Source organism: Medicago sativa, chromosome 5 (genome assembly GCF_051527215.1).
Source record: "Medicago sativa cultivar Bolivia chromosome 5, Bolivia_mono, whole genome shotgun sequence".
Classification (NCBI taxonomy): domain Eukaryota; kingdom Viridiplantae; phylum Streptophyta; class Magnoliopsida; order Fabales; family Fabaceae; genus Medicago; species Medicago sativa.
The window spans coordinates 23647836-23673503 of NC_140753.1; the positions used below are offsets into that span (position 1 = coordinate 23647836).

Sequence of the window (25668 nt, forward strand, 5' to 3'; positions counted from 1 at the left end):
TTTTTATTACTTTGTTTTGATACATTGTTGCTTTGTTTTGTATTGTTGCTTTGTTTTGTAGTATTGTAATGTTGGACTCCTATATTTCAAATCAAATCACAACAAAGTGTCATTTTTATTGGTTAGTTACTAAATTATCTATGTGGCATAATTTGGGAAATTTTACCATGCACCCTTACAATCATACCTTCACCCCTACATTTTTTGTAAACTGTCCATTTTACCCTCATATTAGGAAAACATTTGATATTAGGAAAACATTTGCAATTGCGGGGGCTTCACTATCACTTCTCTCTCTGGACTTCACCCCCACATCTGCACTCCTTCTTCTTCCCATACACCGTTTATATGATTCTGCATAAATTGATTCTATTATTCCAATAAAATACTCATGTTTTGTGGCTAATTCATTTCAAAAGGGTGGCTACCAATTCATGCCAACACTATCAAATTACTGTTCATGTCAATTTAATCAATTTCATATTCCAATTCATCCCACTCAATCAAATTTCAATACATGCCACACCAAACAACAGGAAATAAACCTTAATCATACAACCTCAATCATATCTGCAAATCTCCAACAACAGGAAATAAACCTTAATTATTCTTTAATTTTTGAATTTCATGCATTATCACCGTTCAATTTTAGTCATACTTGAGATTCATCTCAATCCCTTATTTTGAATTCCGTTTAATCTAATTCATACTCATATCTTTTCCTAACTTTAATTTTGGATTATTTTTTTAGTTTTAAGTTTTTGGAGGTTGTGATTCGTTTTTGTGTGCAATTGGGAAGGATTGGAATCAATCGATATTGGATGCTAAAATTCGGAAAAGTTCTTTACGTGATGCAAATTCTGGAAAATTTGGAACTATATTCTGATGGGGTGAATGGGTGTAATTTTTTAAAGGCTAGAATTGGCATTTTTTATGGTTTGTAGGGTGTGAGTATAATTGTTGGGGTATAGGGTATAATTTCCCATAATTTGATTTGATACATGTCTAAAAAGAAGTTTAAATTTACATCATAAGCTTATACAAATCAAATCCATGATCCACACCTTACATGTATACCCATAATAATTAGTACCACCGCAATTTTTTCCTTTTGGACAAAACTACCATTTCCTATTCTCTTTAGCACACATCATCCTTTCCATATATAAATTTTCAGATTAGATCTACTGTAAATTTTTAATTTATAGTACACAGACTAGTGTCTTGTAATAATGAATTGTAGTGTATTTTACTTTATCCAATTAAAAAAAATGTGAAGATATATTAGTCCAGATGTATAGATATATCGACAATAGTCACAATACCAATTCCCTTTGGTTTTAACATCTGGTCAAAAAATAAACCACAAGAATTATTTCACTGGTATGACCATAATTATTTCCACACACATTCATTTCAACACCTTGTTGGAAATGATAAGGATATTGATTTCACCACATGATCCTTTAAGTGCTAGAAATGACCATCATCTTGACCCTCATTCAATGCCAACATCTTACGTTTCCACTTTTGATCACATGCACCTTCTTTCCCCCACCCCAGCTAAGCTAACTCTAGCCACTAAACCACACTTCAAATGTATCACTCTATTTGTCCATTTGCTATGTCTACATGACATCAATTTACCATTTTTTTATACCTTATTTGGAACTTTTCACAGCTATAAAAGTCATGCTTCTATATATGTCGGCTATTATAGCAATCGAATTCGCATACAATTTATTTTGCTCCCTACCAAACACTATCTCGGTCCATATCTCATAATCCTCCATTATTTTGATTTGATATATCAAACTTTAGGGTTAGGGTAGTGATTAATTTTTGAGAAAATACTCAGTTTAGCAATAGTAATTCAAATCAAAATTCTCAAATAGTTCATAAAAATTACCAATTCCGAGATTTTAGTTCATGATAAAAATTTAAATATCCTAATATATAAACAGTGTCTATGAGAAAACAATTTATCTTGGGGTTGGTTCATTGATGGAAAAGGTAGAAAATCAGGGTTGAATTTTTCAGTTTGATGTTCATGCCCAAAGAGCTGCTTAGACTAGTAATTTTAATATTTTATAAGATGAATTTGAATACTCCTTATACTCCCAATAACGTTGTCTTCTTTATAAAGAAAAAAAATCTGCAATTTTGTCTAACAGTGAAAATAATACGTCTTATCTTAATTCTATAATTCTAAAAAGATACTCTATTTGTTAGTTTAGTAAAAAAAAAAAAACACAAATTCTAGTTCAACTAATTTTTTGAGAGAAAATTCTAGCTCACTATTAACAATATTGAAATTGCTCGGTCCAACTTTATAATTGAGAGTTAAATCCTAACTTATTATTTATTTGTATGAATTTTCAATGATTATTATCATTTTGTCTATGTAAAAAGATATTTGTTCATTTTTTTGTAAAATAAAATACTAAAACGAGCATTTATTTTATTTTATTTTATTTTATTTTTTGGAGGAAGTTATTTGTAGGTCTTAAATTTGTATATTGGTCATCCCAAAGCTGGTACCAAATTAATGAAAAGTAGATTGCTTAACTTTTTCGCACGAAAAATAGCAACAAGCATACGTGACCACCGCAAACCAACAAGGTTTGCGCAGTTGGTTTGCGCATGTAGGGTTCGGAATATCTATGGCTCATTTGGAGTTTATTTGAAAGTACTAGTAGCCAATCTTATGCACCTTCTTGCAACTCGTTAACGTCTTTACTCAAATTTCAGATGATGTAGTCTTTGAATCTTTCAATTTCTTATCTATCCAGGTTGGCTTTCATTGCCACATGCCATTCCTTTTAATATGTCCCTTATGCAATATTCATCCTCCTCAAATCATTTGTCCCTTTAGGCTTTGTTTGGGAGTTTGGAGGAGAGGGGAAGGAAGGGTTTTGGGGAGAGAAATATCGGGGAAAATTAGGAAATCTTTCACATCTTTTGAAAGAATGTTTTTTTAGAGAGTGATAAATTAACGCTTATGATTAATATATTTTTAATTTTAAGAATATTATAACAATATTAAATTTGAAGAATTCATATAAACCCTTAGAATTCGAGTGGATGAAAGTATATATAGATAAGTGAGATAGGAGTAAGTTTGACCCAAAATAACACTTAAAAATTAAGTTTGAATCAAATCACACTTAAAAATTAAGTTTGAATCAAATCTGAAAAACCTTGAATCGAATCAATAGCAAAAAGATATTCTTAAAATTAATATATGTTTGTAATGTTTTCATATAAGTTTGAATCGAATCAGAAAAAACTTGAATCTATTAAATTTGAAAAATTCATATAAAACCTTAAAAACTTTCAGTTATTTTCATTAGGTTTTAGCAGCAAAAAGGAGGAGTATTGGAACGATTGTCTATGATTTCGAGACTTTTGTAATGTTTTCTATATTTGAGTATGTAATTCTAGTTTTCCCGAAACATAGCAATTTTAGGGGGTTTTTGAAGTAATTCACGAAGAAATCATGCAAATCGGCAAATCAAGAACATATGAAGAATTATGAAGATTCAAGGAAACAAAGAATGAAGATTCAAGAGGCCTCATAAAACTTACAGATGGGAGGAATTCTGTTCTCAAGTTCCGAGGCAAATTATTTGAAGACGAAGACCTAAAACGACGGAAAATCAGAGAATTTGGGCCCAGGAAAGATGTCATGCGCCTAGCACATGAACTATGTGCCTAGCACATGGAATGGCATGACATGCGCCTAGGGCATTGTTCATGAGCGTAGGGCATGGTTTTGGCCATACACTCTTGTGCTAGGCACACTAGCAATGTGCCCGTGCATTTGAAAATGCGAGGTACAAGCGTCTTTTCCTGCTTTTATTTTGGGTAAAGCTCGCACTTTTAACCCAAACCCAGGTAGAAACTCTCACTATAAATATCAGCCTTCCTCATTCATAAATTCTCGTTCAAAACTGTGGCAGTTCAAGAGGAAGGCAACTTTGGAGCTTCGGGAGAGTTTCTACCTCTCCTTGATTTTCTGGGGTATGTTTTTATCTTTAGTAATTTGTTTTTAATTACCATGTGTAACTAAACTTTTTAGGTTAGAGTACTAAGATGAACCTCTGTATATTTTTGTTTGATATTTATTTAATTTAATGTCGTTTATATTTTATTTATTTTTTGTTCGCTATTAAGTTTTGTTAGGAAATAGTTTATTTCTTTGATAAATGCAACCCTAGATTAGGTACTTAGGTTGTGACAGGGCCTAATATTGTTATCACTAACTAGATGCTTATATCTTGATATTTATATCATTTTACTGATAACTATCTGTCTCAGAAGTAAGTGATTATTAATTAGCCAAAGATACTGAAAAGATTGTTAACCCTAGTCGTAGGTACTTAGTAGCTAAAAACTATTAAGACTGCGTGGTGCTCTACCGAACCTAGAAATTAACTGGTTAGTAATTAGGGAAACAAGTGCCTAACTGCAAGAAATAAGTCGTAACCTAATATAACCATTCTCTTTAAACCCTTAGTAAGGTAGACGTAGATTAGGGCTGCCCGTTTGTAGAACTATTAAGAACGTAGATAGAGTGTGCTATGAGTGTCCTAAGATTCATAGATGGGCAGACCTAAGGGAACCTTAACCTTCATTGCCTTGGGAAACACTAGAAAGCCAATTTAAGTTTATGTTTCCATTACCTTTGAATTAGCAAAACCCCACACGTAAGGATCACCGTGCGATCAACAGGTGGTGTTAGCCATCGGAGGGATAGACCAAAGTAGATTAGTAACGTCCCAACGGCCTCATCACTTGTATAGTCTACCTAAGATAAATAAATGCGACATTACTTTTACTTAATATCCAACAATATATATATAGGGGGGATTCGAAGAATCCCAACCGCTGCTTACTTTTCTGCAACCAAAAACAGGTAAATTTGTTCTGTTGTAAACAAATAAAAATGGCAACCTAACCTTTATACTATCAACTTACAAAAATAAGTAACGCAAATTGTTTGGACGAAACGATAATCCATGTGGATATGATACTCTACTTATCACTTTAATACTTGGTAAACGATTTGGTGCACTTGCCATAATCCAACCATCAGTGATCTATGTTTTAATACTTTCAAATTGGTATGCTTGGATGAATGCCTAACTTGATCAGGATGTTAGCATAATTGTTTAACGTGAGTTCCAATTCGCATATGTACTTAATTTCAACTATTTACTTCTAAAGAAGTTTGTCAAGTGTGATTCAATATCTAACATGATATTGACTTGAAATATATGAAATGAACTTTGTATTTAAGACTTATTTCACATTCATGGTTGATTCCATAATAGTAGCAACCATAAGACTTTCCCTTACAATTCGCAATTGAATCATACATTATCAATTATTTCTATCAAAATGATTGATTCACTAAAAACCTTGCGAATCCATTTGTATTCAAATAATTTTCTAAGGGTCAACCTTTTATCTTTTTTAGGACAATTGTTTAAGGATAAACAAAGTTCAAAGTAGAGGAGACTTATAAATGCCAAATTACATTTGTTTTTCATAGCACTTATCGACTTGTTTTGCAAGTAATCTAATACAAAAACCACAATTATATGTGGGTTAATAGGTTTTTACCCCCCTGCCATTTGGGGGTCTTTTGGTTTACCCCCCTATGAAAAAAAAAATTGGAGATTCCCCCTTGCCATTAGAAGATTCCTTGGTTTTCAACCCTGATGGCATATGACTGGACAAATACGATGATGTGGCATGTTGATTGTGTAATGGTGGATGACGTGTCACTGACACGTCAGATTTAATATTAATTTTTATTTACTTGTTTTAACACATCATAATAATATATTTTTTAAATAATAAATGTTAAAAATTGAAAAACCTAAAATACCCTTAGTGTTAATTAAAAATCTGGATTTCTTCTCTCTTCCCTCTTCTCGCAGCACGTTTCCTCCTTCCCTTCCCCGACCTTCTCCTTCTCCTTCTGCTTCTTCTTCTTCTTCTTTTCATCATTAAACCCAATCTCCAATTTTTTACCTCATCATCTTCTTCCCCAATCTCATCTTCTCTTTCAAGAACACAACCCAACAACAACAAACACAAACCCAGAAACACAAATCCTTATTTACTCTCAAATCACAGCAACAAAAACAACCCACAACAACAACACGGAAAAACAACACGCAATAATCTTTAACAAACTCATTCATCTATCCAAATTCATCATCTTCCCTCTATCAACAACACAAACATATCTTAAAAAAAATGGAAACACAATAGTAAAACAGGAACAACAACAGTTCATCATCTTCCCCTTCAATTGAAACTTGTATAAAAAAAATTGAAACCTGCAAAAATAATTGAAAATTCAATCAACACACAAATAAAAACCTATTCATGAAATTGAATTTAATCCAACACACAAAAGGGAAAAACGCAACAATAAGAAGAAAGAAAGATGAGATGATTTTGGGTTTTTAGGTATGATTTTCTGAAATTGGGTTTTTAGGTTGATGATTTTGGAAGTGGAAGTACTCAAAATGATGATAAACATTACACGTTTTTTTTTTTTTTGCTTCCCTGGTTTTTTTTTCCCTTCTTTGTTCATCTCTTTCTTTGTGTTTGAGATTTGGAGAAGAAGTTGAATGTTTCTTTGTTCATGAAGTTGATGTAGGAGGAAAGAGATGATAGAAAAAGAGGAATTTGAAAGAAAGAACAGTGAGGGAAGAAGAGAGAAGAAGATGGATCGATGGAGAAGGAGAGAAAGAAAAGGAATTGGAATTTTTAGGGGTACTTTAGGTATTTCACATCTTTAATATTATTTTTTTAAAAAAATTATTATGTATGCCACGTGGAAATTAAAAAATAAATAAATACCCAGTCAACAAGCCACATCATCTCATTTATCCAGTCAGATGGCCTTAGGGGGATAAACCAAAGAATCTTTATTTTACAGGGGGATCTCCAAGTTTTTTTTTCATAGGGGGGTAAACCGAAAAACTCCAAATGGCAGCGGGGTAAAAGTCTATTAACCCATTATATGTAAATACAGTTTATATTGCAAAATTATACCAAGAAGCTATTACATCTGTTTTCCACACCTTTTTGTAGGTTTTGGACACAACTAAATCAATGCAGAACAAACGATGCAAGTAGACACACTAGAAGCCAAACCAGAGCATCATAAAGGCATTTGGAAAATCTTGATTCGCTAGACAAGCTGAGTGACGTCAAAGCAAGCTAAAACAGAGAGTTCCAAGGAGATTTGTCAAAGGCAGTTCGCTATGCGAGATTTAGTCCATTAAGTGAACTAAGGTGGTGTTAAGGAATATCAGTAGACATCTGACTTTTTGCTCTAATGAAGAAGGTTTGATTCGTTAGGCGAGCATGCAAAATAAGGGGACTAATTCAAAGTTTTAAAATATGGGGATTAAAATCCAAAATCAGAAGAAATAGGAAGGCTAAAACTGCAATTAAGCAACAAAAAAATCACAAAGGATAATAGTATAAAAGAAAAAAAAAATTAATTACAAAATCTGACTAATGTACATACTTTTAAACAATAAAAAGTAATTGTATAGTCAATTTACGCAAATCCTCGACAACTGTAACGCCCCATTTTTATTCTATTATTTTTAGTAGATGGGTGAATATTTTTATATGACTTTATTTGTTAAATAAATGATTTTTATGTGAAATATGTGTTTTGTGTGATTTTATGTGATATATGGTGTGATGCTATTTTATTATATGATTTAGGGGTTTGTATATTATTTAAATGAATATGGCTTTATTATTTGTGGAGATATTAGGAGAAATAAAAATAGGAGTAAAATATTAATATTTTGGTTAATGGGAGTTAATTAGTAATTATGTGAGTTTAAGGGAGTTAAGAAAAATAAAGGAGAGGTTATGTTTATTGGGAAATAGAATAGAGAGGGGTCAGAAACATTTTTCACGTACAAAAAGAAAACATAAGTTTTGGGAGAAGAAGAGAAAACCTAGAAGAGGCAAAGAGAAGAGGAGGAACAATTCTGTAAGCTTTTGATTCATCTAAACTAAGGTAAGGGTGGGATTCCTTTCAATAATCTTGATATATAATTTGAAAATTGATGAATTTGTTGTTCTTGGTTTTTAGGGTTTGAGAAGTTATGATAGATGATGAATTATGATGAAACTTGTTGTTGAATTACATGATTGTATGTTGTTTTGTTCCCTATGTTGTATACTAAACCTGTAAACATGTTTGTAAAACGATTTGGGTGATTAAGGGATCAAAGATGGGATTTTTGGGTGAAACCATGTTGAAATCGCAAACTTTTTCTGAAATCTGAAGCAGGACGCGAAAGCGTCCTTCTGTCGCGAAAGCGTCCTACCAAATTGTTTAGGACGCGAAAGCGTCCCATTAGCGTGCAGAAAGCGTCCACATCCTGAGTTACGACATTTTGGACGCGAAAGCGTGCTTCGCTCGCGAAAGCGTCCTACCCCTTTTTGTAGAGGACGCGAAAGCGTCCTTCTGTCGCGAAAGCGTCCCTGGTCCTGTACTGCCATTTTCTGAATTTTGTTTCGTGCACTAGGAGTCTATTCTAATCATTTTAATAGGTTCCCTTGATTTATTAAGCCATGTTTATGAAGTGAATATTATTATTGAAGGTTGTACTATATGAAATATATGTGTAAACACTTTTGTATAATAAAAGTTGTTGTTGCATTGTTGAAAATTATTTTGTCGTTGAGTCATTGTAAATTATGCACATTGTCGTTGTCGTAGATGTTGTTGTAGTTGTTATGATGATAAATGATTATTGATGATGATGTCTTGATGATGATGTTTTGATGATAATGGTGTTTATGATTGATGATGATAATAGTATGATCCTAAATGATTATTAATACTGATGTTTATGATGTCTGAAGTGGTTAAATATATGATGATAATTGATTATGAGTAATATTATGATGTTTTATGACAATTATGTTGATGTAATTCATTCCTTAAATGATGTTAATGCATTCTATTATGCTATCTTGTTTCCTTTCCGTCGTTGACGTTGTTGTATCATCTGATGTCGAAGTTGGGGAGTGTGTCATAATTGTTTTAGGCACATATGTTGTTGTTGTAGTCGTTGTTGAAGTTGTATGTTGATATACACAAGTTGAGTCCATTTGCATACTCACATCTGTTGGGGGCTTATGCCCTGGAATGTTTATCATTCAACCCGTTGGGGGCTTATACCCTGGGATGCTTTAACCATCCAAATTATTGGGGGCTTATGCCCTGGAATGCTTAGCATTCAACGCGCGTAGATTGGTACCACCTGCATGATGCATTAGTTGTTGTTGTCGTAACATTGTTGTGTTGTTGTTGTCGTTGTAGCATTGTCGAGTTGTTGTCGTTGTCGCATTGTCGAGTTGTCGATGTCGTTGTGGATAACGTTGTTGTTGTTGTTGTTGCTGTACCTTTGTTGCTGAAAATAATTATGTTGTTGCTTATGTATTTATTTATATACATTATTAATGATGTCTGTTGTGATATGCTTTGTTGTTTACATTAATTTGAAGAATTATATATTATTATTATTGGATAAGTTTCTCACCCCTTCTGCTTGAAAATGTTGCCCTTCGTATGTGTAACTTGCAGGTAATGATGGCTTGTAGGTTTCGTCGGCTCAAGTGTCTAGGGCTCTGATACATATTAGGATGGGGATTCGTCGCGAATGTTTTGGTTTTCTTCATTTCTTTTATGTATCATATTTTTGGTAAAAGATTTAATAATGGGGTTTATCGTTGTTGAAAATAATGTTGATTACGTTGAGGCCTTTGTGCCAAGATTTTCCCTTTATGTTGGATTTGGTTGAAATAGTATTTTCTAAAGAATTATTTCGCTGCAGTTTTGGAGATATTTTCAATGTTGATTTAAATAAATAGCCATTTTCTATTTATGAAATTTTGATTAGCAGTGTGACACTCCGTTGTATGGTTTACTCTGATTATATTAACTAATATTACGTTGTTGGGAGAACGGGGTGTTACAATTGGTATCAGAGCAGGTCGGTCCGTCCGGCCAATTAGTAGAGTCGTGTCGAGCCTAGTAGTGTTGTGTGACAATTTTGTATTGTCCTTGTTGTCCTAATTGTTGTTTGTTGTTTGTTGTGCAATCCCTAGTATGAACTGGTTGGAGTACAACCATGTGCATATTAATTGTTTTAGAAAGACGGTGTACTTTTCTTCTGCTGAAGAAGAGAGTGGAGCAGAATTTTTATCTACCAAGCAGCTGAAGCGGTTAGAGCATGAGGGAAACTTGATGTTTTCTTTGATGGCGTATTTGTCTGTAGAGAATCAGTCGATAATTGATAGATTGCCCGTTGTGAATGAATTTCCTGAAGTTTTTCCTGATGAGATTCCAGATGTGCCACCAGAGAGGGAGGTTGAATTTTCAATTGACCTTGTGCCAGGTACGAAGTCTGTGTCGATGGCTCCTTACCGTATGTCAACTTCCGAGTTGGCAGAATTGAAGAAGCAGTTAGAAGAATTGCTTGATAAGAAGTTTGTAAGACCGAGTGTCTCACCTTGGGGAGCGCCGGTATTGTTGGTAAAGAAGAAGGATGGTAGCATGAGATTGTGCATAGATTACCGTCAGTTGAATAAGGTGACGATAAAGAATAGGTATCCACTTCCGAGAATTGACGATTTGATGGATCAGCTAGTGGGTGCACGTGTGTTTAGTAAAATTGATTTGAGGTCAGGTTACCATCAGATTAAGGTGAAGGATGAAGATATGCAAAAGAAGGCCTTTAGGACACGGTATGGACATTATGAATATAAAGTGATGCCTTTCGGTGTTACTAATGCGCCTGGTGTGTTCATGGAGTATATGAACAGAATTTTTCATGCTTTTCTGGATAAATTTGTTGTTGTGTTTATTGATGATATTTTGATTTATTCTAAGACTGAAGAAGAGCATGCAGAACATTTGAAGATTGTTTTACAGGTGCTGAAAGAAAAGAAGTTGTATGCAAAGTTGTCAAAGTGCGAGTTCTGGTTAAGTGAAGTAAGTTTCCTTGGCCATATTATTATTGGTAGTGGTATTGCAGTTGACCCGTCGAAGGTTGAAGCGGTATCACAGTGGGAGACTCCTAAGTCAGTTACGGAGATTAGAAGTTTTCTTGGTTTGGCTGGTTATTACAGAAGATTTATCGAAGGATTTTCGAAGTTAGCACTTCCATTGACTCAGTTGACCTGTAAAGGTAAAGCTTTTGTGTGGGATGATCAGTGTGAGAATAATTTCAATGAGTTGAAGCGGAGATTGACAACGGCTCCGATTTTGATTTTACCAGAGCCAGATAAACCTTTTGTTGTATATTGTGATGCGTCCAAGTTGGGCTTAGGCGGTGTGCTTATGCAAGATGGCAAGGTAGTGACTTATGCTTCGAGATAATTGAGAATACATGAGAAGAACTACCCTACACATGATTTAGAGTTGGCTGCTGTGGTTTTTGTGTTGAAAATTTGGAGACACTATTTGTACGGTTCCAGATTTGAAGTGTTTAGTGATCATAAAAGTCTGAAATATTTATTTGATCAAAAGGAGTTAAATATGAGGCAGAGAAGGTGGCTAGAGTTGTTGAAAGATTATGATTTTGGTTTGAATTATCATCCGGGTAAAGCCAATGTGGTTGCAGATGCCTTGAGTAGGAAAACGTTGCACATGTCGGCTATGATGGTGAAAGAATTTGAATTGCTGGAACAGTTTAGAGACTTAAGTCTTGTTTGTGAATTGGCACCTCAGAGTGTGCAGTTGGGTATGTTGAAAATTAATAATGATTTCTTGAAGAGTATCAAAGGAGCCCAGGAAGCTGATGTGAAATTTGTAGACTTGATGGTTGCTAGTAACCAGAATGCAGATGGTGATTTTCAGGTTGATGATCAAGGAGTGTTGAGATTCCGAGGCAGGATTTGTATCCCTGATAACAATGAATTGAAAAAGTTGATTTTAGAAGAAAGTCACAGAAGTAGCTTGAGTATCCATCCTGGAGCTACAAAGATGTATCATGACTTGAAGAAACTGTTTTGGTGGTCTGAGTTGAAGCGTGATGTCGTACAATTTGTTTATGCGTGTTTGACTTGTCAGAAATCGAAAGTTGAACATCAGAAGCCTGCTGGTTTGTTGACACCATTAGATGTGCCTGAATGGAAGTGAGATAGCATATCCATGGATTTTGTGACGAGTTTGCCAAACACTCAAAGTGGGCATGATGCCAGTTGGGTTGTTGTCGATAGATTGACGAAGTCGGCACATTTTATTCCAAATAATATCACCTATTCAGTAGCTCAGTTGGCGGAGATTTATATTCATAATATTGTGAAGTTGCACGGTGTTCCGTCGAGTATTGTTTCGGATAGAGATCCGAGGTTCACTTCGAGATTTTGGAAGAGCTTGCAAGAAGCTTTAGGCTCTCAGTTGAAATTGAGTTCAGCGTATCATCCGCAAACAGATGGTCAGTCATAAAGAACGATTCAATCGTTAGAAGATTTGTTGAGGGTGTGTGTGCTTGAGCAAGGTGGAGCTTGGGATAGTCATCTACCGCTGATAGAGTTCACGTACAACAATAGTTACCATTCGAGTATTGGTATGGCACCTTTCGAAGCTTTATATGGTCGAAGGTGTAGAACTCCTCTATGTTGGTTTGAGTCGGGTGAAAGTGTTGTGTTGGGACCTGAAATAGTTCAGCAGACTACGGAGAAAGTCAAGATGATAAGAGAGCATATGAAAGCGTCGCAGAGTCGACAGAAGAGTTACCATGACAAGCGTAGGAAAGACCTTGAGTTTCAAGAGGGTGATCATGTGTTCTTAAGAGTCACTCCTATGACCGGTGTGGGTCGTGCATTGAAGTCCAAGAAGTTGACTCCAAAATTTATTGGTCCTTATCAAATATCTGAGAGAATTGGCACGGTGGCTTATAGAGTTGGTTTGCCACCACATCTTTCGAACTTGCATGATGTGTTTCATGTGTCGCAACTTCGGAAATATGTAGCGGATCCTTCACATGTTATTCCTAGAGATGATGTGCAAGTTTGGGACAATCTTACGGTGGAGACTTTACCTTTGAGGATTGATGATCGTAAGGTGAAGACGTTGAGAGGCAAGGAGATACCTCTAGTGAGAGTTGTTTGGGGAGGAGCAACTGGTGAAAGTCTTACTTGGGAGTTGGAGAGTAAGATGCATGAGTCATATCCCGAGTTGTTTGCTTGAGGTAATATTTCGAGGACGAAATTCTATAAGTTAGGGAGAGTTGTAACGCCCCATTTTTATTTCTATTATTTTTAGTAGATGGGTGAATATTTTTATATCACTTTATTTGTTAAATAAAAGATTTTTATGTGAAATATGTGTTTTGTGTGATTTTATGTGATATATGGTGTGATGCTATTTTATTATATGATTTAGGGGGTTGTATCTTATTTAAATGAATATGGCTTTATTATTTGTGGAGATATTAGGAGAAATAAAAATAGGAGTAAAATATTACTATTTTGGTTAATGGGAGTTAATTAGTAATTATGTGAGTTTAAGGGAGTTAAGAAAAATAAAGGAGAGGTTATGTTTATTGGGAAATAGAATAGAGAGGGGTCAGAAACATTCTTCACGTACAAAAAGAAAACATAAGTTTTGGGAGAAGAAGAGAAAACCTAGAAGAGGCAAAGAGAAGAGGAGGAACAATTCTGTAAGCTTTTGATTCATCTAAACTAAGGTAAGGGTGGGATTCCTTTCAATAATCGTGATATATAATTTGAAAATTGATGAATTTGTTGTTCTTGGTTTTTAGGGTTTGAGAAGTTATGATAGATGATGAATTATGATGAAACTTGTTGTTGAATTACATGATTGTATGTTGTTTTGTTCCCTATGTTGTATACTAAACCTGTAAACATGTTTATAAAACGATTTGGGTGATTAAGGGACCAAAGATGGGATTTTTGGGTGAAACCATGTTGAAATCGCAAACTTTTTCTGAAATCTGAAGGAGGACGCGAAAGCGTCCTTCTGTCGCGAAAGCGTCCTACCAAATTGTTGAGGACGCGAAAGCGTCCCATTAGCGTGCAGAAAGCGTCCACATCCTGAGTTACGACATTTTGGACGCGAAAGCGTGCTTCACTCGCGAAAGCGTCCTACCCCTTTTTGTAGAGGACGCGAAAGCGTCCTTCTGTCGCGAAAGCGTCCCTGGTCCTGTACTGCCATTTTCTGAATTTTGTTTCGTGCACTAGGAGTCTATTCTAATCATTTTAATAGGTTCCCTTGATTTATTAAGCCATGTTTATGAAGTGAATATTATTATTGAAGGTTGTACTATATGAAATATATGTGTAGACACTTTTGTATAATAAAAGTTGTTGTTCCATTGTTGAAAATTATTGTGTCGTTGAGTCATAGTAAATTATGCACATTGTCGTTGTCGTAGATGTTGTTGTAGTTGTTATGATGATAAATGATTATTGATGATGATGTCTTGATGATGTTGTTTTGATGATGATGTTGTTTATGATTGATGATGATGATAGTATGATCCTAAATGATTATTAATACTGATGTTTATGATGTCTGAAGTGGTTAAATATATGATGATAATTGATTATGAGTAATATTATGATGTTTTATGACAATTATGTTGATGTAATTCATTCCTTAAATGATATTAATGCATTCTATTATGCTATCTTGTTTCCTTTTCGTCGTTGACGTTGTTGTATCATCTGATGTCGAAGTTGGGGAGTGTGTCATAATTGTTTTAGGCGCATATGTTGTTGTTGTAGTCGTTGTTGAAGTTGTATGTTGATATACACAAGTTGAGTCCATTTGCATACTCACATCTGTTGGGGGCTTATGCCCTGGAATGTTTATCATTCAACCCGTTGGGGGCTTATGCCCTGGAATGTTTACCATTCACCTGTTGGGGGCTTATGCCCTGGGATGCTTTAACCATCCAAATTGTTGGGGGCTTATGCCCTGGAATGCTTAGCATTCAACGCGCGTAGATTGGTACCACCTGCATGATGCATTAGTTGTTGTTGTCGTAGCATTGTTGAGTTGTTGTTGTCGTTGTAGCATTGTCGAGTTGTTGTCGTTGTCGCATTGTCGAGTTGTCAGTGTCGTTGTGGATAACGTTGTTGTTGTTGTTGTTGCTGTACCTTTGTTGCTGAAAATAATTATGTTGTTGCTTATGTATTTATTTATATACATTATTAATGATGCCTGTTGTGATATGCTTTGTTGTTTACATTAATTTGAAGAATTATATATATTATTATTATTGGATAAGTTTCTCACCCCTTCTGCTTGAAAATGTTGCCCTTCGTATGTGTAACTTGCAGGTAATGATGGCTTGTAGGTTTCGTCGGCTCAAGTGTCTAGGGCTCTGATACATATTAGAATGGGGATTCGTCGCGAATGTTTTCGTTTTCTTCATTTCTTTTATGTATCATATTTTTGGTAAAAGACTTAATAATGGGGTTTATCGTTGTTGAAAATAATGTTGATTACGTTGAGGCCTTTGTGCCAAGATTTTCTCTTTATGTTGGATTTGGTTGAAATAGCATTTTCTAAAGAATTATTCCGCTGCAGTTTTGGAGATATTTTAAATGTTGATTTAAATAAATAGCTATTTTCTATTTATGAAATTTTGATTAGCAGTGTGACACTCCGTTGTATGGTTTACTCTGATTATATTAACTAATATTACGTTGTTGGGAGAACGGGGTGTTACAACAATGACACCATTAAATGAGTTGTTTTACAAGCGGTTTCAATGTATTGTAAATTATTGATCCATTAAGACTTGGTTAATTAACTGTTTTTTTTTAGGGAAATTAATTAACTGTTTAGTTACTATGATTGTTAAAATGTGGTGGAAGTAAATAAATGGTTGTTTTATTGACATAATTTGAGTGAGGCGGAATAAACAATAGGCAAGATGTGTTGGGATTATAGCTAGTCTTTTAATGACTTTTCTTAATCAACTATAAACTCATCATATTTCATTTATAGCTTCGCCAATCACCCTATGTAGATATCGATGTCTTAAAATAGCAGGAGATAAACTCTAATTTTAACATCCGATGTCTCGCTCAGTTAGCTAAAAGAGAGAGGCATTATGTTCAGACAATGAGTGTGATTATAAACCTAGCCCGATGTCTCGCAAGTCGCAACTAGCATCTACAAATACTTTATCTAACTGAGTGTGGAACGGTTGGGCAATTCGAGGTTCAAACTTCGGTCTCTACATATTATTTTCATTGCAGCTACTAATTGAGTTGTCTTACATGATTATTATTGTTAATTTTAAACAAAGGTAATGTTAATTGTCCAATTCTATAACGCACAAGTGAGATAAATCTTATATCATGTACAAGGTAATTTCCATCATCAATTTGTCAATAAATCTAACCATTAAGTTGAATGAAACACGTTTCTTAGAAAGAAAGAAAAATTAAATGAAACATGATGTGATTTTTTTTATTAGTAAAAAAACACTTGTATACAATGCAATACCATTTTGTAGAAAAACCTATTTTCAGAAGTAAACCACCAAATTGACCCCATCTTTATAAGCCAATCTCAAACTAGTATATGACTTTGTTAATATTTCAAACTATTATTTGATATTGTCAAAAATTTCTCAATTAGATCTTTATCTTAACATTTTTATCACATGACGAGAAACCTAATTAAAAAACTTTTGACAAAGACACTAAATAGTTTAAAATATTAACATAATCAAATATTACTTTCAGAATGACTTACAAAAACATAGATCAATTTGATGATTTACTTCCATTTTTAAAAATAAATATCACTAAATTTATCGAGAAATGATATTTGTATAACTATTATTGTATAACTTTTGTACAACTTTCTCTCTCATACTCACATTATCTTTTTATTCTCTCTTTTTCTTTTTCTCTCTCCATTGTTTTTGACTAATGAAAAAAGAAACAACAAGGTTTCCAAAAAATTGTACAAAAATAATTGTTCAAATATCATTACTCAAATTTACCAAAGGGTTGTTGAGGTAATTTTCGCCCTCCAAAGCACATGCTTTGTACAACTGGCGCTAAAAAATCAGAAAACTCATTTTTTTCCCGGGAAACCAAAAATCTCCTTCCAAAATCGCATATTTATATTCAAACAAACACCCAAAGAACTTACAACAAGTACCTTTCATCAACAACCCACACTCTCTACCATTTCACACTCTCACCACCACCACCAACGCTATCCACTCCGGCGGCAACTTCTCCGATCAACCTCCGGCGTCTTCTCCGATCATCCGAAAACCATGACAACAACGGAATGAATCTCATCCACTCACGATGTCGATTTCATACTCCAACTTCTTCACCGACTCCGACCTCCTATGCGGCGAAGAAACCTCCAGCATCTTATCGTCAGATTCGCCGACGGAAAGCTTATCCGATGTTGAATCTTATCCGCCGCCGGAGGATGAGTTCATCGCCGGATTAATCGAAGACGAACGTAAGTTCGTCATCGGATTCGATTATTTCGCAAAGATGAAATCTCGCTCGTTAGATTCCGATGCTAGAGATGAATCCATTCGATGGATCCTAAAGGTAAAACTAAAATCTCAGATTCATTCATACGGTGGATGTTGCTAAAATGCACCGGTGATGTTTGTGTATAAGAAAACGGTTACGGTTGATGTAGATTTTTGTTTTGTTTTTTCTGATGTGAATCGGGTTGTGATCTGGTGTGTGCAGGTGCAGGGTTATTATGGTTTTCAACCGGTTACGGCGTATCTTGCCGTGAACTATATGGATCGGTTCTTGAATTCTCGGCGGTTGCCGGTGAGTTCTGTGAAGTCAAGTTTCGTGATATTCAATATTAAATTAAATAAAAAATTAAAGTAAAAATTAAAAGGATAATGGAACATTAATTACTGAGTCTGCGAATGCATGTGCAAGATGAAGAAAATTCTAAGCGGTAATTAATTATGTATGACTTCCCTAAGTAGCAGTAAAATTTGTGTGCGTGACTTTTCTAATGTGAAGTGAAAATTAATGCTCATGCTACATTATTACAATAAAATCATTTTTAATGTTTAATTGAAGTAATAATATTTTAAAGGTTTAACCTTTTTAATGAGCGTTTTTAATTAATCGACTAACTAGATTGTTATCTACACTTCGTACTCTTATTATTATGTTATAAATGTTTTTGGTCAATTTATGTACGAACATTTTATATAGAATCTAAGAAATAATTTTCTTATAAATGTGACATAAGGGAGTAGTTGTCTAATAAATTTTACTAGTAGTTTCCCTAAAAAATTACTAGTTTGTTTAAGATAATGAATCTACAAGACCGAATGTATCATTTGACAACCATTTTTCGGAAGTGAAAAGTTATTTGAACAATTTAAATCTATAAGTTACGTGACATCTTCCTTCAAAAAAAAAAAAGTTACGTGACATCTCTTCTATAAGTTTGTAAATTTACTATTAAGAAATGTTGACAAGTGTTGTTGTTGGGGGTATTGTTTAAGCGATACAAAGAAATATGTGTGATTTTTCATGTGTCTTGACTTATGTTTTAAAAAAATATATTTTTATTTATGGTTTTTTTTAAACGATGCCTTTAGGATACTTATTAACAAGACATTTTTTTTAATCAAGTTTAACATTTATTTGGGGTGTATTTTTATACGTTGTTATAGAAAAAGTTATTACATTTAGTTGTTCAAATATCGCTTTTTTCATTAAAAATCATATATGAATAATATTATTTTCGAACTTTTTGTGTACTAAGTGCCTTTTTGCAAAAAAGTATATACAAGAAAATGGAATTCTTTTACTACATTATTAAAATTTTAAGCTTTATTTAATCTTGATTTAAAAATTAGATATAAAAATAGTAATATTTTTAGAATAATGATACTCTGACACCCATTTATTTTGTACAATTGCCACATTAAGTCCAATACGTTTAAAAGTGTTGTGAATCTAATTGAATATAAGGTTCTTGATTTTGGCTCAATCAAGATTTTAACTAATTAAACTTTTTGATTAACTATAATTTTGCAATTTTCAACGTGTTAAACTATATACTCAAGTAAATTAGCAATAATTTTACATTATTTTGAATGGAACAATATAATTTTACATGTGACTTACTAGGTGGGTCGATGGAGCATAAGGAAAATTGAGTTTCCATGAAACTTTTTGTACTTTTTTATGCTTTATGGTATTTTTATTTTTTTCTTTGATAGGATTCACTGTATTTACTATACTTACTTTTTTACGTCTTGTTCTATTATTGTGTATCAAGAATTATTTCACCATAACAAAAATCAAAAATGATTTAAAATTATAAAACAAAAAATTATTTAAAAACATTAACAAAACTATATAATTATTCTCAGTACTATAATAACTCATCCTAATGATTTTGTTGAAAAATAAGAAGAATGACAGCTTGGTGATGTTTTGAGTACGTTAGGCACGTGCATTGCGCGTGGGAAAATGTGTCAGAAAGTATGATGAGTTAGTCGTGATAAAATAATAATAATAGTAATGATAATTATTTTTTGTTTTTAACTTACTGTTTGATACATATAAATATGTTTGTTTACAGCAAACAAATGGGTGGCCACTGCAACTTCTATCAGTTGCTTGCTTGTCTTTAGCTGCAAAGATGGAGGAAACTTTAGTCCCTTCTCTATTGGACCTTCAGGTATATATTTTTCTGTATGGTCCTATTCTTAATTAGGATTTAGAAAAATAATATTAAACCACATTCTTCATTAAAAAAAATTAATTTAATACTCTTACATTAGTTAATTTAATTTATGCTAACTCATGTTTTGTCCTTAGCTATGTACTATTACATTATACTTGACATTACTTTATAAATTTCTTATAATTTAATATAGGTTGAAGGTGTCAAATACATGTTTGAACCCATAACAATTAGAAGAATGGAGCTACTTGTTCTAAGTGTCTTGGATTGGAGGCTAAGATCAGTTACCCCATTTAGCTTCCTCAGTTTCTTTGCGTGCAAGTTAGATTCAACTTCAACTTTTACTGGGTTTCTCATTTCACGAGCTACACAAATTATCTTATCTAAAATCCAAGGTAGACCCAAATGCATACTTTTGATTCCTGTAGCTATATAAAGATATGAAATGTCAATCACGAGTAGTTGAGATGGTTGGGAAGAATTAAATTGTGTCAACAAAATGTTGTGAAGTACTAGCAATAGTGAATTTGAGTTGTGTTGTACTTTAACTTTTCTTCAATTTGTGAATATATTTTTGCAGAGGCCACCATTCTTGCATATTGGCCCTCATGCATTGCTGCCGCGGCTATACTCTATGCAGCTAACGAAATTCCTAATTGGTCTCTCGTTAAGCCCGAGCATGCCGAGTTGTGGTGCGAGGGGCTAAGAAAAGTAAGTGAATGTTTGGAATCGTGATGAATTCAACAAAATTATGGTGTTTTTGACAAAATTATGGTGTCATTGCAATCAGCAATAACATATTTTGAACTTTTGATAGTTGTTGTATACTTTTAAATAGTGACAATATTAATATGTTGTTTATTAAAGCACATATATTTCATTGTTGCAGGAGAAAATTATAGGGTGCTACAGGTTAATGCAAGAACTTGTGATTGAAAATAACCAAAGGAAACCCCCTAAAGTGTTGCCACAAATGCGAGTGACAATTCAGCCCCTTATGAGGTCATGTGTCTCGTCATCTTCCTCTTCTCCTTCCTCATCATCATCATCTTATAAAAGAAGGAAATTAAATAACTGTTTGTGGGTAGATGATGACAAAGAATCAAACTCCCAATGAAAAGAAGAAAAAAAAAAAAAAGAATAGTAGTACCAATAAAGGAAGAAAAAAAACTTGAAATAAATAAGGTGGTGGTCCAAGTTTGTCCAGAAACCTCGAAATTTTATTATAGAAGGTTTTTGAGTTTCATAATTGACTTGAGTCATATGGGGCACATTACTACAATATTGCATGAGAGTTGTGAGCTTTTATTATTATTTTTGTTATTATTATTACTTGTTGGTGGGTATAGTCATTCAGCAATGGCTTTGCAGATTCCCTAGGGAAAGTGAATGAGAGACATGTAGAGAGTGAGAAGGGAAATAGTATACTCCACAAAGATGCAATTAATGGATTGGTCATGTAACTTGTAAGTGTGGATGAAAGAAGTGGGAATTCTGAACTCAAAATGTGTTTTGGTTATTTGTTGAAAGGGGAGAACATTGTGGGACATTGCTTGAAAGCTTTGAAAGAAAAGCAGAGTCTCACAGAGCAGTTATATCAATTTGGTTGGCAAAAACATATGGGTTGAAACTTTGGAATTTGAACTATTTCTTATAATGGGTTTTTCTTAGTCAAGCTCCTCATTTTGGACAGTATACTTTCTTCTTTCAACTTGCACAAGTCACTTTGATGGGATCCCACAGTTAAAAAAAAATGTTACTAGTAGTAAGTTGAAGCTAGCTGCATTGTGTGGACTTTTGGTGGTGTGTGCAATGCACGTGAGTATGTGTGATTTTTGTTCTGTTTTATTTTTGGCGGGAATTATATATTTTTTATTTTGGCCTTGAGTTTTGGCCTAACTATACAGGACCCATTGCCTGGTGTCCAACGTGTGATGGAAACACGTATCTATAGTTTTAATTTATTTTGGATTTTTTCATTTGTTTTCACCTCTTTTCATATTAGCCTAATTGGCTTTTGGCATAAGAAAAAAAAAAAGGTTTTTGGAGCCTTTTTTCCTGTGTGATGTGTATTGAATTCATTATTAGCAATTATAAATTTTATGATATGATATCTTTTCACATATCTGCTTTACTTTCTTTCATTCTATATATCAGCTTCTTAATTGACCCTTGAATGAATGAAATCTATGCATGAATCTTATGAAAGGATTCAGTCATAGTTTATCCAAATACACAATAACTTGTCATATCATATGTTTCATAACTAGATATGATATTCATATTTGGAATCACGATGAGTTTGACGAAACCATTTTTACACTGTAAATAGTAATTTACTAAAACGCTTAGCTTTTGTCGAAGTTAATTACGATTACATAATGTATATCTATCAAACTTATTCTCAATCCAAACATTATAGATTTTTCATTTGTTTTTATTATTATACTGAATTGAAAATAAATTTTAAGGCCATATATATTCTGGAGTCTAGTGAGGCATAACTGTTAAGTTGATGCACTCCTTGGTCCCGCTAGCAATAAAGAAGGTACTATCAATTATCATTGACTATGACTCTTCAAATAACCAGTTCCTGCTCGTGACCATCTCCAGGCTGTTCTATTATATCCTTATACTACATACATCACTTGCCCCCTGAAATTTCCGACAGTCTCTGCTTTGCATTCATCTATTCATTCATTCAGACATAGATCTTCATATGAGGAACATTTATTTTCATATTTTGACCACCCAAACATTTCAACTTTTGCATCAGAGATACATCTTGTCAAATAAATGTTTCATAATGAAATGGAAGATGGGTAGCAACTACTACCTATGCACCTGAAGATGCCTTTATTACATTTCAAGATTATATTAAAATTTGCATATTTGAAGCAGAAGAGTATAATTTTTTTTTAAAAAAAGCAACAGATCTTAAAAAAGGTACTTTAGTACAGAATTTATTCTCTACAAAGGCTTAATTAAAGGTTAGACTTATAGAGAGAACTTGTCATTTTGCCTCAATCTCCGACACAAGGTATATTATTTTTGCATACAACAACACTTACACAGTCACAGCACCATGGCTTTATTCCCATGTCTTCGCAGAAAAAGTGACCATGTATGCATGTTAGGCATTTGTCTTGAAATCTTATCATCACTTCCTTTGCATGACACCCATATGGCCATTGATTGGATATCATCCATACAATTCTGTCTAAAAACCCATGTTCATGATCTAACTATGTAACTGCAAAGATGGACCATAGTGAAGAAAATTATACCTACATGGTGACAATTTAAGCTGACTAACTATTTCTCTTATTGCTCTTGGATGTTTGCTATGTACTATAATTGATCGTATGCATGGTTCAAGGACATTTGATTGGACCACCTTATATTGATTTTTCGTACACACAAGGAAATTTCCTTACTTTATGAATTATTATCTTGCCTTATATGGTGCAAATAGGATTTCAAACTTTTTAATACAACATATTTGGATCATCCTCGTATTGAAGAGGCATCTTTGTCTTCCCATACGTAGTACATACTATACTATTTCTGCTTTATGAATGCCTTTAAGGATAGTTCCTAGCTCTAATATGTGGATCCGCCTCTTATCAATTGTCCTATATATTCCACTTGTCAATTATTTAAGACGTGTCAATTTTTATTATTAATTAAAGGCAAAGCAGCCTGTTAAATCAGTTAATGCAATATTGCAATAGGTCAAATTGGTGGGAGCCATGAAAATATTAGTATACATTAATTAAGTGCTAAGTTAACAAAATTAGCCATGGAACTTATTATTAGCTGTATGGTGAATGATAATTCATAGAAGACTTTGCTCCTCTAGAGAGGCTCCTCTTCAAGGTCCATGTGGGACAAAGTTTTTGGATTGTAATCAAAAGTTTGATTTGTAATTGCAGGATTAATGAGACAGATGATTAAGACAAACCGTGGGATAGAAAGAGAATATTGCCATTAAAACTTTGATTAGCATAGACAAGGCTGGCCCATTTTCTTAACTCTTTCCATCAAAAGTAATGCACGTGTATTGATTTAGTTATTGTCTTAATCTTGATTGTACACACACTTACTCCCTCCTGTCACTATTATAAACAAATTTCTACTTTTTAGATTCATTCAATAAATGATGTATGTGGTCTACTATAGACCACATACATCATTTATTGAATGAACCTAAAAAGTCAAAATTTGCTTATAATAGTGACTGGAGGAAGAATACATTATGTAATCATAATTAACTTCGACAAAAGCTAAGCGTGTTAGTAAATTACTATTTAGATTAAAATTGACACTTCTTTTAATCCTTTCGAAATTTTCTTCCTTTCGAAAGATCACGCAAGATTTAAAAATATTAGGTAAACAATATATTTAAAGCTTTTGTTCTCAAAAAAAAAAAATATATTTAAAGCTTTTATTTGAACTATTTAGTTTAATTTAATTGTATGTGATTAAATAAATACTTTTATTTACTCATAATATATATGCTCCACACACAAGGAATCTTTATGGCAATTGTAAGGGGTTCCATTGATGTTGATCCCCTCCAATCACATGAGAGGGGAATAAGATCTTGACCCTTAATAAAAAAGAGAACAATTCTTAATACAAAAAATGACAGTTTTCTTGTTGTTGGTCAAATCCAGTTTTTCATTTTATTTTAAAAAAGGTGGAATTTGAAACATATGAGAGATCAAGATAAAAAAAAAAAACAAAAATAAATAATGAGATAACAAGATAAAAAAAGAGTTCTTGGGACTTGAGAGTGTGCTCTCCTCCTCAAGATCTCAGGTTTGATTCCCTATGATTAGGTGGGTTAGTTTAGCTTCTTAAAACATAGATGAAAAAGAGTTTAACTACTACTACACTCACGCTGCATAATAATTAAATTGTAATATAATTTGAGAATCCAATTTTGGTACGTATTCTAAATTAAGAATCAAATTTCTGGGGTGTGTGGCACGGCGATACAAAATAATGAGATTTCGAATTCGAAATTGGGTGAACGTGTTCAACCTAACAATATCAACATTGATAAATAAGTTAGGTCTCACGAACAAAATATTGATCCTTAATTTATTTATCATTTTGTGGAGTCATTGATAATTAGTGTGCTCATAAGTTATTTTCGACATATTTTTTTTATGAGTCCTTTAAAAACAAAATTTTGAACATCCTCTCAACTTCATAAATGACTGTCAACATAGTTAGATTGGTCATATCAGAGACCACCAATAGTTGATTTGTTCAAACACTTGCAAATATATTCTTTCGTAGTTGGATGAAATTAAATGCTGATGATCTTAAATTATTATCGACCGTTGGCCATTTGTTTGAAGAAATCTGTTTGGTTGTTAGGATTAGAATTTTGACTTTTTAATGCCTTACTGATTTTAAATTTTCTATATGTATGGTTATTGTGTGTGTAGCTATCTTACTCAGCTTGTACATCTCAAATCGTGATGAGGAATTTCCCATTTCATGATCATTTGAATTATATTACTCCTAGTTGATGTAGAAGTTTATTACCATAACCTCACTTTAATTATAAAACATTTTACATTAGTCTCTTACTTTATAAGCGTGGATTAGATAAACTGTTTGAACTCATTGGCTCATAAAGAGAACCAAATCTAGAAACGAAATTCGTTAAATGGAAAAGTTTTATTAACTAAAATACCACATAGAACATTTTTATCTATTCAACGTGGTTTATGTGAAACTCTTATCATAAAGAATCGATTAAGTTAGGAAAATGCTAATAAGTGTCTTTAGAGTGTTTGAGAAGACATTTAAACTAAAAAAAATTATCTTTAAATTTCTGTATTTAACACATTAAAACATAAAAATAAAAATAAAAACTTTTTTCTACATAAAAG

The 25668-nt window shown here is 33.2% G+C and overlaps 1 protein-coding gene across 1 annotated transcript; it reads left to right on the forward strand.

Moving 5' to 3' along the window:
• The first annotated feature begins 17207 nt into the window (after nt 1-17207).
• Nucleotides 17208-21879, forward strand: CYCD1;1 (CYCLIN D1;1). Its single transcript, XM_085714575.1, has 6 exons — nt 17208-17631; nt 17779-17865; nt 19652-19750; nt 19950-20151; nt 20337-20467; nt 20646-21879. The coding sequence occupies exons 1-6, from the start codon at nt 17374-17376 to the stop codon at nt 20871-20873; spliced, it is 1005 nt and encodes a 334-aa protein (XP_085570701.1). The 5' UTR covers nt 17208-17373; the 3' UTR covers nt 20874-21879.
• Nucleotides 21880-25668: the final 3789 nt, after the last annotated feature.